General features: G+C 30.5%; 2 protein-coding genes across 2 annotated transcripts; one reads left to right on the forward strand and one right to left on the reverse strand.

The window, feature by feature from the left end:
- Positions 1-2080: 2080 nt before the first annotated feature.
- LOC124841272 (smr (Small MutS Related) domain-containing protein) lies at positions 2081-9301 on the forward strand. Its single transcript, XM_088116708.1, is given in 13 exon segments — positions 2081-2865; positions 3461-3486; positions 4451-4573; positions 5240-5325; positions 6118-6347; positions 6648-6732; positions 6734-6756; positions 7824-7900; positions 7991-8047; positions 8267-8334; positions 8440-8546; positions 8683-8753; positions 8926-9301. Coding segments are annotated over 13 exon segments (1665 nt in total). The 5' UTR covers positions 2081-2285; the 3' UTR covers positions 9058-9301.
- Positions 9302-11512: 2211 nt separating this feature from the next.
- ROC7 (rotamase CYP 7) lies at positions 11513-14274 on the reverse strand. Its single transcript, XM_047317521.2, has 7 exons — positions 14119-14274; positions 13813-13891; positions 12874-12921; positions 12760-12783; positions 12172-12354; positions 12000-12075; positions 11513-11761 (listed from the first exon to the last, which is right to left on the reverse strand). The coding sequence occupies exons 1-7, from the start codon at positions 14182-14184 to the stop codon at positions 11623-11625; spliced, it is 615 nt and encodes a 204-aa protein (XP_047173477.1). The 5' UTR covers positions 14185-14274; the 3' UTR covers positions 11513-11622.
- Between the last annotated feature and the right edge of the window lie 515 nt (positions 14275-14789).

Raw genomic sequence — 14789 nt, forward strand, 5'->3', positions numbered from 1 at the left:
AAATCAAAATATTTTCAAAACATAGATGCTTTTATTAAATGAATCATGCTTAAATGAATTTTATTTATAATTTTAACTTTTTAATAATAAAATATGAGTATCATTTATAAAAATCTTTTCTATTAGGTTTTATAAGACTTCACATCAATCCTTAAACAAACACTTTATTAAAAATACAAGAAACACATCTACTATTTTATTAAAAATAATAAAAAAAGGTGAATCTCCTTTAAAATTTAGAAAAGTATAAATATTATTTGACTAATTTTAGAGAAAGTATATAATAGATTCCTCCTTTTTATATACCTATATATAAACGGATTCCTTTTTAGGTGTCCCACATCTATTTTTCAATTTTACCTCTTAAATAAAAGTTCTTTTAAATTAAAATGACTGTTTTATCAATTTTACTCCTTTAGTAACCGGTTCTTTACATTTGATCGATTTTTTTAATTATATTTTTTTAAACTTAATTAGTTTTTTAATTATAAAACCACCAACAATATAATATATATATATATATATATATATATATATATATATATATATATATATATATATATATATATATATATATATATAAACTATTTACGGTAAAGTTATAAAAAAATTATATTTAATATTATAATTATAACAATATATAATAATAATAATAATAATTTTATTACTTATTATTACTTTTTATTATCATAAAAAGAAAGAGAATATGCGTTTTTACTAATTTTCTCTAATATATTTTTAAAAATATATAATTTATTAAAAGAGCGAATGAGATTATATATAATATTTTTTCAATAGAAATCAAAACTTTTTCGGCTGATTGTTTAATATGTTAAAATTTGATAAATGAACTTCATTTGAAAAGGAAAAGGACAAAATAAAACTGTTACTTATTTCTGTCCTTCTTATTTTTTTCCCTTTTACTTGGTTTATCAGTTTTCTAATACGTTGAATGAAAAATATTGTTTTAATCAAAATTTAGATATACTAAACATTAAATCCATTAATCTTATTTAGTATTTTATTACTTGTGCTAAACCAAACATTTGTTACCAAATTAGGGATAACTCTAGTTTTTTTTTCTTTTTTTATTTATAATTTTACACTCATTCATTTTAAAAATATTATTTCATAATTTTCTAACAGTATATATACATACACTCTATTAACTTTTGAAACACTACACTTACACCTGTAATAAATAAAGAGCACCATCGTGTGTTTAAAAATAAATAAATAAATGTAAATATCATTTAAGGAAATATCAATTTAATTTACCCTAAAAAATTACTATAATTGTGTGCTATTGTAATACAAAATAGAATAATATAATATTTTTTACCAATATTATAAAAGTTATCAAACAGTAACAAAAACTAATATTTACTGATATTGAATTGAGTCAGTCCTCTATCGTAAATATTACAATTAACCGTACCAAATTAGTTAACCGTACGATTATTATGATTGTAAATTATTAATATAATATTAATTAGATGACAAAAATAACGTCTTTGTCGGCATCTAGCATTTAGGCAGGTAATGGTGGATTTTAATATTCACTATATTGATGTTAATATCATCATATTTATCTATATATATATAGGTATTTATCGTGTTAAAAAATTAAAATTAAAATTTAATTTATATTTTATTAAATTAAATTAAATTAATTTTATTTTTTATTTTATATATTTTTTCAAAATTATTTAAAAAATTTATAAAATATATTTTTTAAATATTTATCGATATCTATTAATATTCACAATTTTAAACTATCCATATTATAATTTATATTATCATAAAAAAATAACCAAGTCATATATCAATCGGGTGAGAATATTCTACCTGTATAAACTGTCGATTCTTATCAAAATCATATCATTAAGAAGAAAAAGATTGTTATCAAATAAAAAATGACATTGATTTGACTGATGTTGTTAAAAACTTTACACAATTTGACCTAAAAGAAGGAAACTAAACCCATTCTATCTTTTATTTATCTGCAGTAGAAGAAAGTTAATTTATATCTTATCATCCATTTAATAATATATAAATACTATTACTTATTATTTTTCTTGCCATAAAAAGAATATTGTTTTTCTCATGCCATTGGTTTTCTTCCCAAACTGTGAGATTCTGCCATGCCGTTCCGCCTTCTACACCCATCAACCATTCCCTCTTCAAAATCTCTCTTTTCACCCTCCCAAGCAATCTTCGACCCCGTTTTCGTCTGAAATTCCGTTTCTTCGTTAGGACCTAGATCCGTTTCTACCTGTTCGGATATGAAGAGCCCAAGGAAGAAGAAGAGACCGAAGCCCCCGAAGAAGGCTGAGGAGAAAAAAGGAGCAGAAGGGGTTGTGGAGGGAGAAGAAGAGGAGAGAAAGAAAAGGGTTTTGGAGGCATTGGTGGACGCTTTCTCGTTGTCTTCAATAAGGGAAGCTTCCATAGCGTATGACATTGCAGGGTCTGATCTCCACAGGGCTTCAGAGATCCTGAGGAAGGGGTTGTCGGAGGATTCGTTTTCATGTTGCTCTTCTTCATGCAGTGGTGGAAGCAGTGGCGGTGGAACTTCTTCTTCTTCGGGGATGGAATTGGGGTCGAAGGAGGAGGCGGAACAGAATTGTGGGGAGGGGTTTGTTGTGGGCGGTTTCAAAGGGGGGAAGCAGAAGAAAAAGGTGGTTGCTTCAACTGGAACTGTTTCAACGGTTTTGGGGAAGGAATATGTGAGGAGGAACAAGGGAAGTAACAAAGGGTTTAGTGCTAATGATGAAGCTTTTGACATGGAGAAAGCAGAGCAGTTCCTCTGCTCTATGCTTGGGGAGGATTGTGATCTTAACTTGGCTGTTGTTAGAGACGTTCTTTGTAAGTAAATTGCCCTTTTTGATGTTTTTTGCTTTTCAATTTTAGATTTTGTATATTGAAACTTGATGAGGAATTCAGCATGGATGCGGGATTTGTTGGCTGTGAAAATAAATGACTAAATGTCACTTTTTTTTTTGAAGTTTTGGTTTCAATTCTGTAATAGATCTAAGTGTCTATACCTGCATACATTATTTAGTATATAAGTGCTAAAGCTAGTTTAGAAAAGTATGCATAGCAATTAAAGTAAATAATTTATTGTGTAGAGACTAAATAAAAAGTAAAGATTGTATTAAACCTAAATCTTATTAAAGATTCAACCATTTGATGTGATTCTAAAAGGAAGCTTAGATGTTCTTCTGAGTTTAAAAAGAAGTAAATTATTCCTCTTCCATAAAGTGATTTGATGTTGCTTTTAGACCTTTTGTCTTTTCTTGTGCGTTATAGCAAGCAAGAATTTGTCTTTGCATAGTTATTTAAAGTTAGCAAGCAATCTTATTGAAGACATTGTATACTTGTTTCTATGAGGCGGTTTTGATATTTTGTTTAGTAGACTAGTTTCTTATTTATGGCCTGACTTTGGAATTTGTGTTTGCAGGTCAGTGCGGATATGATATTGAAAGGGTATGATTGCATTTTGAGATTGTAAAATTTTGTCCTTAGCACTTGATGTTCTATTTTTATTTTTTATGGCACTTATTACTTTTAGTCAGTTAATGGTTATATCTGTACTAAAAAAAGTTGTTTTTTGTTTGTTTATTCTCTTTTTGTTGGTTTTGTGGTGGATATATTTAAAGCAGATGGTGATATCCTCAGACTCAGCTAGTCAGCTGTGTTTCTGGGGATCTCTTATGGGTGCAGGTTGATTGGAAAGTTTTTTTTGTCTTAAGTCTTTTTGCTTTTGAGTTTACTTGATATGTACATATCTGAACTGAACCAAATTTGGGAAATAGGAAACAGAGTAAAAACAAAGTTACATTTTTGTAGACATAATCTGTTGTTTTTGTTATTTGGTATAAGTACACACTTTCAAAATGCTAGCAATGGCGTGTCATAACTGTGTGGTGTATGTATCCATGTTGGACATTGCATCATAGATATTTTAAATACTTTTAGTTGCACCTTTATAATTTTTTTACTTTTATTTTTTAAATTTTATTCCAATACACGTTAATACCAAAATAATCAGATAGATTTTAGCAATTCAATTATGTATATATAAAGACTTATGCTTTCTCTTGTGGTTTAATTTTTTAATATCAATTTTATGTATTATCATAGCGGTATTAATTTATGATTTTTATACTGAGGTATTCCCATGCCTTATTGTGTTATGTGTGCATACAATGTTGTATCCATGTCTCTTTGGTTTATTTGGCACCATTTTTTTGTTTTCGAGTTTGTTGGCCACTATTTGGGGCTATTATAGTTGTATTTCCTTTTAATTCTGTGGACATTTTTCTGTGAATGGATAGTATTGGTGTTGCAGTATCTACTTTCATATCTCTACAAGAGTTTTAGGGAGCCACACAGATCAAATAAAGTTATGCTAGTTATATGATATGATTAGCTTTGAATGATTTTCCAGGCCTCAAATGTATTGCTTGATTTAGCTGGATCTACAGTTGAGAAATCCAGTACTGGTAGACACCCTAACTACAGAGTAGACAACGTAGATGATGGGAGAGTCTTTGTTGACCCCAATGACAGTGTAAGTGGTAGAATTGAATTGTGTTTTATACTGATTCAAATTTGCGCTTGTTTTATTTTTGAATTGGTTTGTGTTCTCAAAAACTCAGTAATGTGCCTATTTCTTAAGCTATTGCAATTGCACTACGTGATATAGTTTTTATATTATTTTTCTATTCAACTCTACAGAGTTGTAAGACTGAAGACTGTTGATTTTGGAAGTATTTTTAACTTCAGTATCCGCACCCTTGTACATGTATGATGCATGTATAAGATACGTGTATTAGATACGACACATATCTAATATACCAATACGTTTATTTTGAAAATGATAGGATACAATATATTATATATGTATATTGAAAAATTTTCAAAAATTCTTGAAAACATGATAATATATGGTTGCTATTATGTGAATCAAAATGAAAAGAAAATGTATTAAACGTTGTCAAAATAAAAAGTTGTAAATTGTTGTCAAAATAAAAAATTGTAAATTATTGTCATCATAAAAAATATTACTGCTTTGTAGATTAGATACTTCATTGATAAGTATCAATAAAGTATCAGATACGGATAAGTAACACAAATTGAAGTATGGTATCATAGCTGTACATAGTATTAATTTGTAGTTTTCTGTAACAGTTGATAGATAGTTGTACATAGTGTTAATTGCAGTTTTTTGTAACAGTTGATAGAGAGGAGATCAGAGTCCACATCTATTTCTTCAGATGGTGATATGTCAGATAATATATGGTCTGTTGGATCCTTTGGAAGGTAAATTATATCAATGTATTATGCTGCTACTTCATGGTATAGACTCAATAAATTATAGCTTTCTCTTTCTGTTTCTATCCCATGATGCCCCTCCTTCCAAAAAACAAATGAAACTCAAGAAACATCTTTTTACCTGTTTCATCAAATCATTATATTTAGCTATAGAAGTAATCTGGTAAGTAAAATCATTGTCGGTAGTTGGCAATTGAATTTCCGATAGATATCTCTTGATGCATAGTATTGCAATTGTATCTTTACATATACATTTTTGCTCTTTTAAGTATTGAAGTTTATAGAATTACTCAAGGTACATTCATTTTGATGAAATTCTGCTACATCCACTAGGATTGTAATTATGCTAAGCAGGCCAAATATTATCATTCTCAACTCATTGCATTAAACTGAAGTAAATTCAATCTTGAATCTGAGCTATAATGTTGGCTGAATTCCTCAGAGTCAGGCATTTAGATAAAAATATACATTTACACGTGCCACTTTTGTACTGATTGAATTAGTGATATAATATTGGGCTGGAGAAGAAGACAGCTGCTGTAGTTTGCATGTAGTCACAGGTTCAACACTCTCAAGACAAGTATAGTACCAAATTACATAAGAACGCTGTGGAACTTATTATTTTTAATTTTGATTTGCCTGTTACTTTAATCTCGTATTCTAGCATTTATGATTAGCCCTTGCACCTTCTTGCATTCAAATCTCAACATCCTCTTAAACAATGATCTTGGTATTCGGAACCTACCTAACTCCACTAGCTTAGTTTTTTCTTCGTTTTAGGAAATATGCGGAGGTCCTCTCTAATTCTATGGTTGATTCTGGTATTAGCTCAGAATGTACGAAGTCTGACATTCCTCAGAAAGTGTTGGAATCTTTGTTTAACTTTCCTAAAAGCGCTGAACATGACAAAGATAGCATGAATTGGAGAAATGTAGTAAAGAAAATTCAGTCTTTGGGACCTGGGTTCAATGTTTCCCCACTTGTTGCAGAATCTCAGCAACGTACATATGGTACATAATGGCAATTTTGAAATACTTGCAACTGCTGGCTTATCTTGAACAGTATTTGTCGATTACTGCTTTTGTGGTTCCATTTTACTATTCTAAAGTAGTTGGCTGATCTTCAGTAATTGCAAATACTTTTATGATCTGTTGCCTGCTCATTTCTCCTTGTCTTTTACTTTTTATTATGATTTTTGAAATGGGTCTTTGTTGGTTGTTTTATTGAGTATGTTGGATTGAAATTCACTCAGTTCAAGGATTAATGAAATTAATATGGTTGAGTTACCTATCTCTATGTGGTGTGGCCAGGTGGCTTGGGTGCCTGCCATCCTAGGCAACCTGAGTCAGAGCAAGGAGGATACATCATGCATTTTTGGCAAGATTACCTCTGCTACATTGGTACAATTTGTTAGAAAAGGTTGGATCTTGTTGAATATTGTCAGAAAATGTGAATTGGGGTTCTTCTCAAACACATTCCTTGGTCTTGATCTCGTTCAATTGGTAGAAGCAGCACAAGCATTCAAGCAATGCTTGTGGTATGTTGTCTTCAATGATTTTCTTCAGAAAAAATTAGGAATTAATATAGGGTAAAACAGAAAATAAATTTATTCTTAAAAGATATAAAATGTTAAAAGAATTGGAGGAAAGTTGGGTGATATATTATTGGTAAATGGAAATGAAATCACAATGATAAATTAGGAAACAAATATAGTTAGGCTTGCACTTTTGGTTTCTTAGGTTTTATAATTATACAATTTTGTCCACCTTTAGTTTTAATTGTGCAAATTGAGTCCTACGGACAAGTATCTCAATTGTGCGATTTTGGTCCCTCAATTGACACTGTTAAGTATTTAGCTTTGTTGATGTGTCACTGGATGATGGCATGGCAACTGATGTGTTGCCTGACATATACGCTGACATGACATATATTTAACCAAAGGTGTAATCTAGCCATGATAACATATGTATGAGGCAACATGTTAGCTGTCACCTTATAATCCAATGTCACATAAACAAAATTTGTTAAATATTTAACTGAAGACTCACAGGGGACCAAAGTTGCGCAATTGTAATACATACCAAAAGGACCTAATCATGCCATTGGAATCTGATATACCAAAATCACACAATTGCCATCTAAGGAACAAAATGTGCAATTAAACCAAATAGTCATATATAAGAAAGTAATATATGTTTTGTTAAAATTAATTAACCGAATAATTTTTAAAATTGTTCTAACAATCTCTACTTGTCTAAAATGCCAGCCTTTGGTAGCCTATCCAATAAGAACACTTTCTTATTGTAAAAATAAAAGGAGGAAAAGAGAACCGAAAAGCTATCCAACTATAAAAGTTCAAAATCTTATTGTGTATTTAGTCATTTTGATTGTCTTAATTTTGTATGCTTCACTTTGATGGTTTTCTTGATGGTGTTGAATTTGAAACATGGTAGTTCATTTGATTCTTTTGCTTTTGTCATTTGTAGCTAAGGGAGATGAATATCATGTGTTTAGGGAAGATTCAAACCAGCAGTGGGATTCAGTGAAATCTTATTATAAGAAAGTAGGGATTATTTCATCGTGATCTTTAAGCCAGTTTGCTATTGAGCTCAAATGTCAGTTGGTAACATACAAGGGTGATATTATTTTGCAGGCTGCAACAGCGTACAGCAAAGGGGATCGAGCTTATGCTGCTTATCTTTCTGATCAGGTCTATTCTTCTTTGAAAAGAACAGCAGAATTTGTGTGGAAAACATATGACTCTTATCTTTCTTCGAGACGTATATTTATAATAATCTGTGATATTTTATCTTTGCACCATTTGAATCTCAATTCATTAACCTTTACATTAACTGTATTTTGTCCGAACCTTTCCTTTACTATGGGTTGCTTTGTTGTATGATGTTTAACTATTTCTGTGTCTGGCTAGGGTAAAGAACAAAGTAAACTAGCTCAGAAAGCAGACACTAGGGCCAGCCATGACATATTTATAGCTAGGTTCGTGGATTTCTTTAAAATCTAAAGCCAGAGAACTTCCTTTTCAACAATCGCCTCATGTAATTACTATTGCTACTATTAAGCTACTGTTTGTGACATATGCAGAAACAAGGGAATAGAAAACGTGATAACTATTGATTTACATGGGCAACACGTGAAACAAGCAATGAAAATGCTGAAACTCCACCTTCTGTTTGGATCATATGTTCCCTGTAAGCATTTCTGAGGACCTAGGTTCTCACATGTTCTCAAGACTTTTTGACTAAACCAACATTGCGTTATTGAATTGCATTTGTATTTACATCTGTCTATTTATCTGATTGCCTTTATTTCATATCTCTGCTTCAGCTGTGCAGAGACTAAGGGTTATCACAGGATGTGGATCACATGGTTTTGGAAAGTCTAAGCTGAAACAATCAGTATGGTCTAATTCACCCTCTTCCATCCTATCTTATGTCCTCTTACATCTAGTGTGAAACAGTTTTCAATGTATTTACATGTTGGTCAACATTTTGGAACTTGGTTATTAAAAGGGTAATTGAATTGTTTGTAAATGGTGGTTTATTTTTCTTGTGATTTTTGTCATCACAGGTGATAGACCTTTTGGAGAGAGAAGCAATTGTATGGAGGGAAGAGAACCAAGGAACTGTGTTGATTAAGCTCAGCGGATGGAGAGAGTATAGCTTTCTGGACACCAACAGTGACAGTGATAACACTGATTGATTAAACATGATGTATAAGTTATGTGCATCAGATTGTTGTACCATATTAGATCATTATCCTGGCCAAAATAAATAAATTAGAGATGTTACATTCACATGTACATTATATGTTAGCCAAGCTAGATCTTGGGACGTTTTGGTGTATCATTGTATGAGTCAGAATTGCATTTCCAGAGTAGGCTAATTATTCAGCGGTGTGAATATGTAATCATATTTAATTTAATTTTCAGGGATTTTACATTCAACTTTGCCCTTTTGAGCTGGTAAACTCAAGAGTTAACAATTCCAAGTGTATAAGCTCAATTGCTATTTGCGCTGATTTACATCGTTTTTTGATGAAGTCTGGTAAATTTGAGTGGTAGTGCTCAAAATAGTGAGTTTATAATCGAATTGGCAAGTCAACTTTAACATCCAATGTAGAACTAAATGACATTGATTTGTGTCGGTCTCTTGCAAGATATCATAAGAAAATCATATACAAAACTGGATAATAACTTTTTATCTCTTTTTGTAATTAAATTAAATTGGTCTAAAATTTAAATTTTGAGATTGTATCAAATCCTGTAATAGAGGTTGTTAGACTTGTTGAATTTAATGCATTATGGACCGAAAATTTAGAAATGTTCAAAATTTTAGATTAACTAGTAATATGATGAAAATGATGTATATAAGGGAATAATGTGGAGGTTGGACTAAATTGAATCTAAATCCATATTTTTAAGAAGTTTTTGCATGTTTCCTAAAGTAATAGTGCTATTTTTATATGTTTATATAATCATTATATTATGTATCTATAAGATGTCATTCATTCGAAGATCGTAATGTCTTAATGTGTGACTCAATGTACAACTACTCGTTATATTATTATTATTATTATTATTATTATTATTATTATTGAAAACACATACACACATATATTTACTTTTTTTATAAGAAAAAAATAATGAAATTATAATTTAAAAATAAAAATAAATAATTTTTATAATTTAGTTATAGATAATTTTATTTATTTTGTAAATGATTTTTTTTAATTTAGTAGATAATTTTTTATTTATTTAATTTTTAAAAATAGTTAAAATTTAAAAATTAATTAAACTTAAAAAGTCAGTTAAATTTAAATAAAACGATAATTTAAAAGATAAAAGTAAAAAATAAAGTGAACACCAAAAAGAGAAATCTCTTTATATATAAATATAAATTATAGTAATTTTCTGTATGTAATAATGTTAAATTATAGTTTTATTGAGAGTATTGTGTCTATAGGTGTTCTAGTATATTTTTGTATATTAGTAAAATTTACTAATTATGAGTTGATATTAATAATCAAGTAATGATTTTAACAATTATTCATATATACATTTATATACTTTTATGGTACCCTTGTATTGATTCTTATTTCACATCAGGAATGGTATATATACTATTTGCTGGCTTACAGAGAAATCATGTTTACTGAAAGTCTTGTGGAAATGAACAGCGAGTCTTGAGGACATCGATATTCATAAACTTATAAAAAAGAAGATTTAGAAGAAGATAATCTGTTCCTTTAATGGTTTTGGTAAGAAACAAGAGTGGTTGATTGAGATTTTACATGAACGATAATTTAGAAAAAATATAACATGCATTTCAATTAAAACAATTTCACAAATATACTTTAACCATGTTTAGTTTTCAAAAGAAGTTAAAACTTTGCCTTGAGTAGAAAATTAGGAGCAATTAAAAAAAGGAAACTACTTTTCTCACCAAATACAGAACAAGCTCTGGCTCCACCAATTTTTAGGATCAAAACAACTTACTAGCACTCCATCTCATTTGTAAAAAACAATCTTAATTACAGTTATACTTATTCAATTTTTTTTCTTAACTCCAAATTTATCTGTCTACCATAATTGTATATTTAAAATTAAATATTAAATTATTTTTAGTAAATTTAAATATAAACAAACTTCAAATCTAATGCTCATATTTTAAAAGTTAATCTTATACATCTCCACTAAATATGATTCAAGATAATTTAAAACTTTTACTTTATTTCAAGAACATTAAACGAATTTAACACTGTAAAATTAAGTATTTATAAACAAAACTACCTAATTTACATTCATTAAATATATTAGTTCGATTCATTTAATATTTCTGAGTTCATACCATCGATTTCATCCCATGTAGAGATATGTTTTAAATTATGGAGTACCCTTAATTATATTTATCGAAGATGATGTTTAAGTTTAAACATAATTTTTAAATAATAACATTGATTAGGATTGAGTTAGATGGAATGAATTGTTAATGACCAGATCAAGAGTAGGAAAAGTTAAGATTCTCCGAATTATGAAATGCTATTTATCTTGGACAGTCATGTTCACATACTTTTCTCCATAAATTTCACTTCAAAAATTCTATTTCCCGTTTTATAGTTTAGGAGAAAACTTCATGTACTAAGTTCCACACAGAAATAACCATAAACCTATTAGCAGATGCTTATGAAAAGTTAAGTGGTCCGTACAGAGAATAAAAAACTGGAAACAGCTTCAACAAGTCCTGGTTGAGAATTGACGTGTACATTTTATAGAGGAAGTTCACCGCTGTCAGCAACCACAACCTTGCTCTTGGGAGTGCCACTTTGCCTACCTTCAGCTTCAACCTTGTAAACAACATCCATTCCAGAAAGAACTTTACCAAAAACAACATGCCTTCCGTCCAACCTGTCAAATACATAATACATTAATAGTTAGTAAAAACCAAAAAAGAGTTGGTTTATATATCTTAAGTAACACTACACAATCTGCACAAATGGTTACACCAAATACAGCCTTCTTCACAGATTGATGGATAAAATCACAGCAGAATCAAATCATTATGCACAATACAAATATGAAATATGCAACATAAGATTTTGATATTTGTGTTCTTCTAGGAACTTTTTGATCTGGATTAAATTACCAGCTTGTTGTCACAGTTGTGATGAAAAATTGTGAACCGTTGGTATCAGGACCTGCGTTTGCCATTGACAGAATACCTGTTCATACATCAAATAACAAAAAGGCTTTAATCCCATCATAGGTTCGTTTGAATTTATGTTTAAGAAACAACTATAACAATACAAGAATATTACCTGGTCCAGTATGCTTTAACTTGAAGTTCTCATCAGCAAACTTCTCTCCGTAAATTGATTCTCCGCCCATTCCATTGCCATGTGTAAAATCACCTCCTTGGATCATAAAGCTAGGAATAATTCTGTGGAATGTGCTACCTTTGTAATGGAGAGGCTTTCCATTTTTACCAATTCCCTTTTCCCCTAATAATTTGGAAAAAATGTAAATTTAATATAGAATGTATTTTAATTTGTAAGACTAACATGTGCACATTATAAATCCAAGCAGTGATATCATCATGTAATATTATTAAGGGAAGAGGAAATGATATTAAACTCATATATCAGTGAAAAGAACCACGAGAATAAAGAACAATCCACCTTCACTCTAAGAACTTAACTATGTCTTCCTATTAAAGCTGTCCTCAATTTGTTCTAATGAGTAGAGCAGTCTAATTACAGCTGGATTTTTACTCATCGTTTCTTACATTGAATGAATCTATTTATTCTAACACGACTGAATTTGAAACTCAATAAAAGGATGGAAACAAGTTCTCTAACTATTATATGATAAACATCAATACATATAAGCAGCAGACACAAGCTCACCTGTGCAAAGAGCTCGGAAGTTTTCTGCAGAAACGGAAATAAAAACAAGGCTTCAGTTAACATTAAAAATGATAATTGATAAGAATAAAAATGCAGAGAATTTAGAAACCCAACCTGCAGTTTTTGGAACTGCCTTCCCGTAAAGACCGATTACAATACGACCTGGAAAGTCAATCATCATAGCATAATACAAACGGTCAAAATTTCATACTCAAAATTATGGGAAAAAGGAATGATATAACATCAACTCAGCGTTATCAATGATAGATAGTGGAAGGACAAAATCGCACCATATAAAATAATATTATTTTGCTGACATAGCGTGCCTCCCTTTACATACTATGGCAGTTGGCAAAAAATCTGCCATGACAGCCATGGTGTATCTAACAACAGTGGAATCACTTATCTATATCAACTATAGTACAAGTGGATTGTGACCCCGGGTGAATTCTACTTGTAAAATGAGTTGCCATTCCGGGGAGGATATTACTTAAACCGGCTAATTTTACAGCTTTAGCTATGAGTATACCTGATCAAGGACAAAAAAAATATAACACTAAAAACAACCAAGTTCTCCCTAGACTCTAGCTTTGTGCTAAAACACTCACGGATTTGCTTTTGCATTTGCTTTTGGTATTACTTCAAAAGGCTTCTTACTAAGGGATGTATTCATATCCGACGTGAAACTTTGTTTGTAGCTAACAGTATAAGGATTCATTATCAAGCAAAAATTCGACACACCCTCCCAGTTTCACTTACATTACCAAAACATCCAAAATCACTTCCACAACCCAAATATTAATCGAACTTATTTAACCAATATTTTACCTATCATGAATCACTATTCCTTCATTATAGCTAGATCGTTGGTAAAATAAGTTTGTTTAATATTTGCTCATGGGAAATGATCTGTGTTAAAGTGTGTGTGACATTACTCAATTATAATTTTAGAAGGTATCTTTAGTCATCTATCATCTCATTTCACTTCGAATCAAATCACAGACACAACAAACAGAGTTAATAAAAGGCATAAAAAGAAGGAAGCTTAGAGACCTGCAGCTTTTCCATCGATCTCAACATCAAAGAAAACCTTGTTCGTCACTTCCTTCAATTCCTCCTTTGATTTCTTCGCCTGTGACCCACACATTGACCAATAAATTCAAAATAAAAAATAAAGTATGCAGAATTGAAGTTGGCGTCAAACTCAATTGCAGTTCAAACATTTCTATGGCCCGGGATTTCATTTTAGATTGAGATGATATACAGATTGACTTCCCCCTAATAAAATAGAGTCTCGATCTCAAGCTCCACAGTTAAATAAGAAAATTGAATAAGAAAATTGAATAAGAAAATTGAGACCTGGGTGAGAGCCAGGGTTCCGAAGAGGAGCAGCGTACAGAGCAACAACAACGTCGTTTTCGCCATTTCTGATCTCAGTTTCGCCGCTACTACTACGACAGTGAAAGAGTAACCATGATGTTGGGGATTGTAGCTTTATATGGGAATTCCATTAGTTATTTGTCATCTCAGTCAATCGGAATTTGACACGTAAGCTTTTATTCGAAGTTGTTTGATCCAATCAGCTATATATCTGGGTCTTCGTTACTTTGGGCCATCATTTGTACTCCGCACCTCATTACAGGCTATTGCTTCCTGCACTTCACATTACTATTTGTACTCCATCGGACACTTTTCATTATTGCAACACACAATTGTCGTTACTTCTATCATCAACGCTGCTGTAGAGGAAGAAGGAAAGAAGTAGAACAATCCAAGGAAGAAGAGAGAAAATGAGAAAAAAACTTGTTTTGGAACGCATTTCATATGTTTTGAAAAATTCTTCCCATAACACATTTTATGTAGGGATGTACCGAAAAATTAATTTCACACATTATATACATTTCACAAATCGTATTTCAAAAAACCTGTTTCAAAGCACATCTCCTTTTGGAAATTTTGTTCTAAAATTTCATTTTAAAATCCTATTCTAAAAATTCCGAAAAACATGTTCCTAACCATAATCCCCAAAT

This window comes from Vigna umbellata, chromosome 5 (assembly GCF_029865625.1).
Source record: "Vigna umbellata cultivar VRB3 chromosome 5, Vumbellata_1.0, whole genome shotgun sequence".
In the NCBI taxonomy this organism is placed as follows: domain Eukaryota; kingdom Viridiplantae; phylum Streptophyta; class Magnoliopsida; order Fabales; family Fabaceae; genus Vigna; species Vigna umbellata.

Coding starts and splice junctions, on each gene's coding strand:
- ROC7 (XM_047317521.2), bottom strand. CDS start 14,184: ATGGCGAAAACGACGTTGTTGTTGCTCTGTACGCTGCTCCTCTTCGGA. Junction 12,922..13,812: donor GATCGATGGAAAAGCTGCAG/GTCTCTAAGCTT, acceptor TTGACTTTCCAG/GTCGTATTGTAATCGGTCTT. Junction 11,762..11,999: donor ACAACTGTGACAACAAGCTG/GTAATTTAATCC, acceptor TGTATTTGACAG/GTTGGACGGAAGGCATGTTG.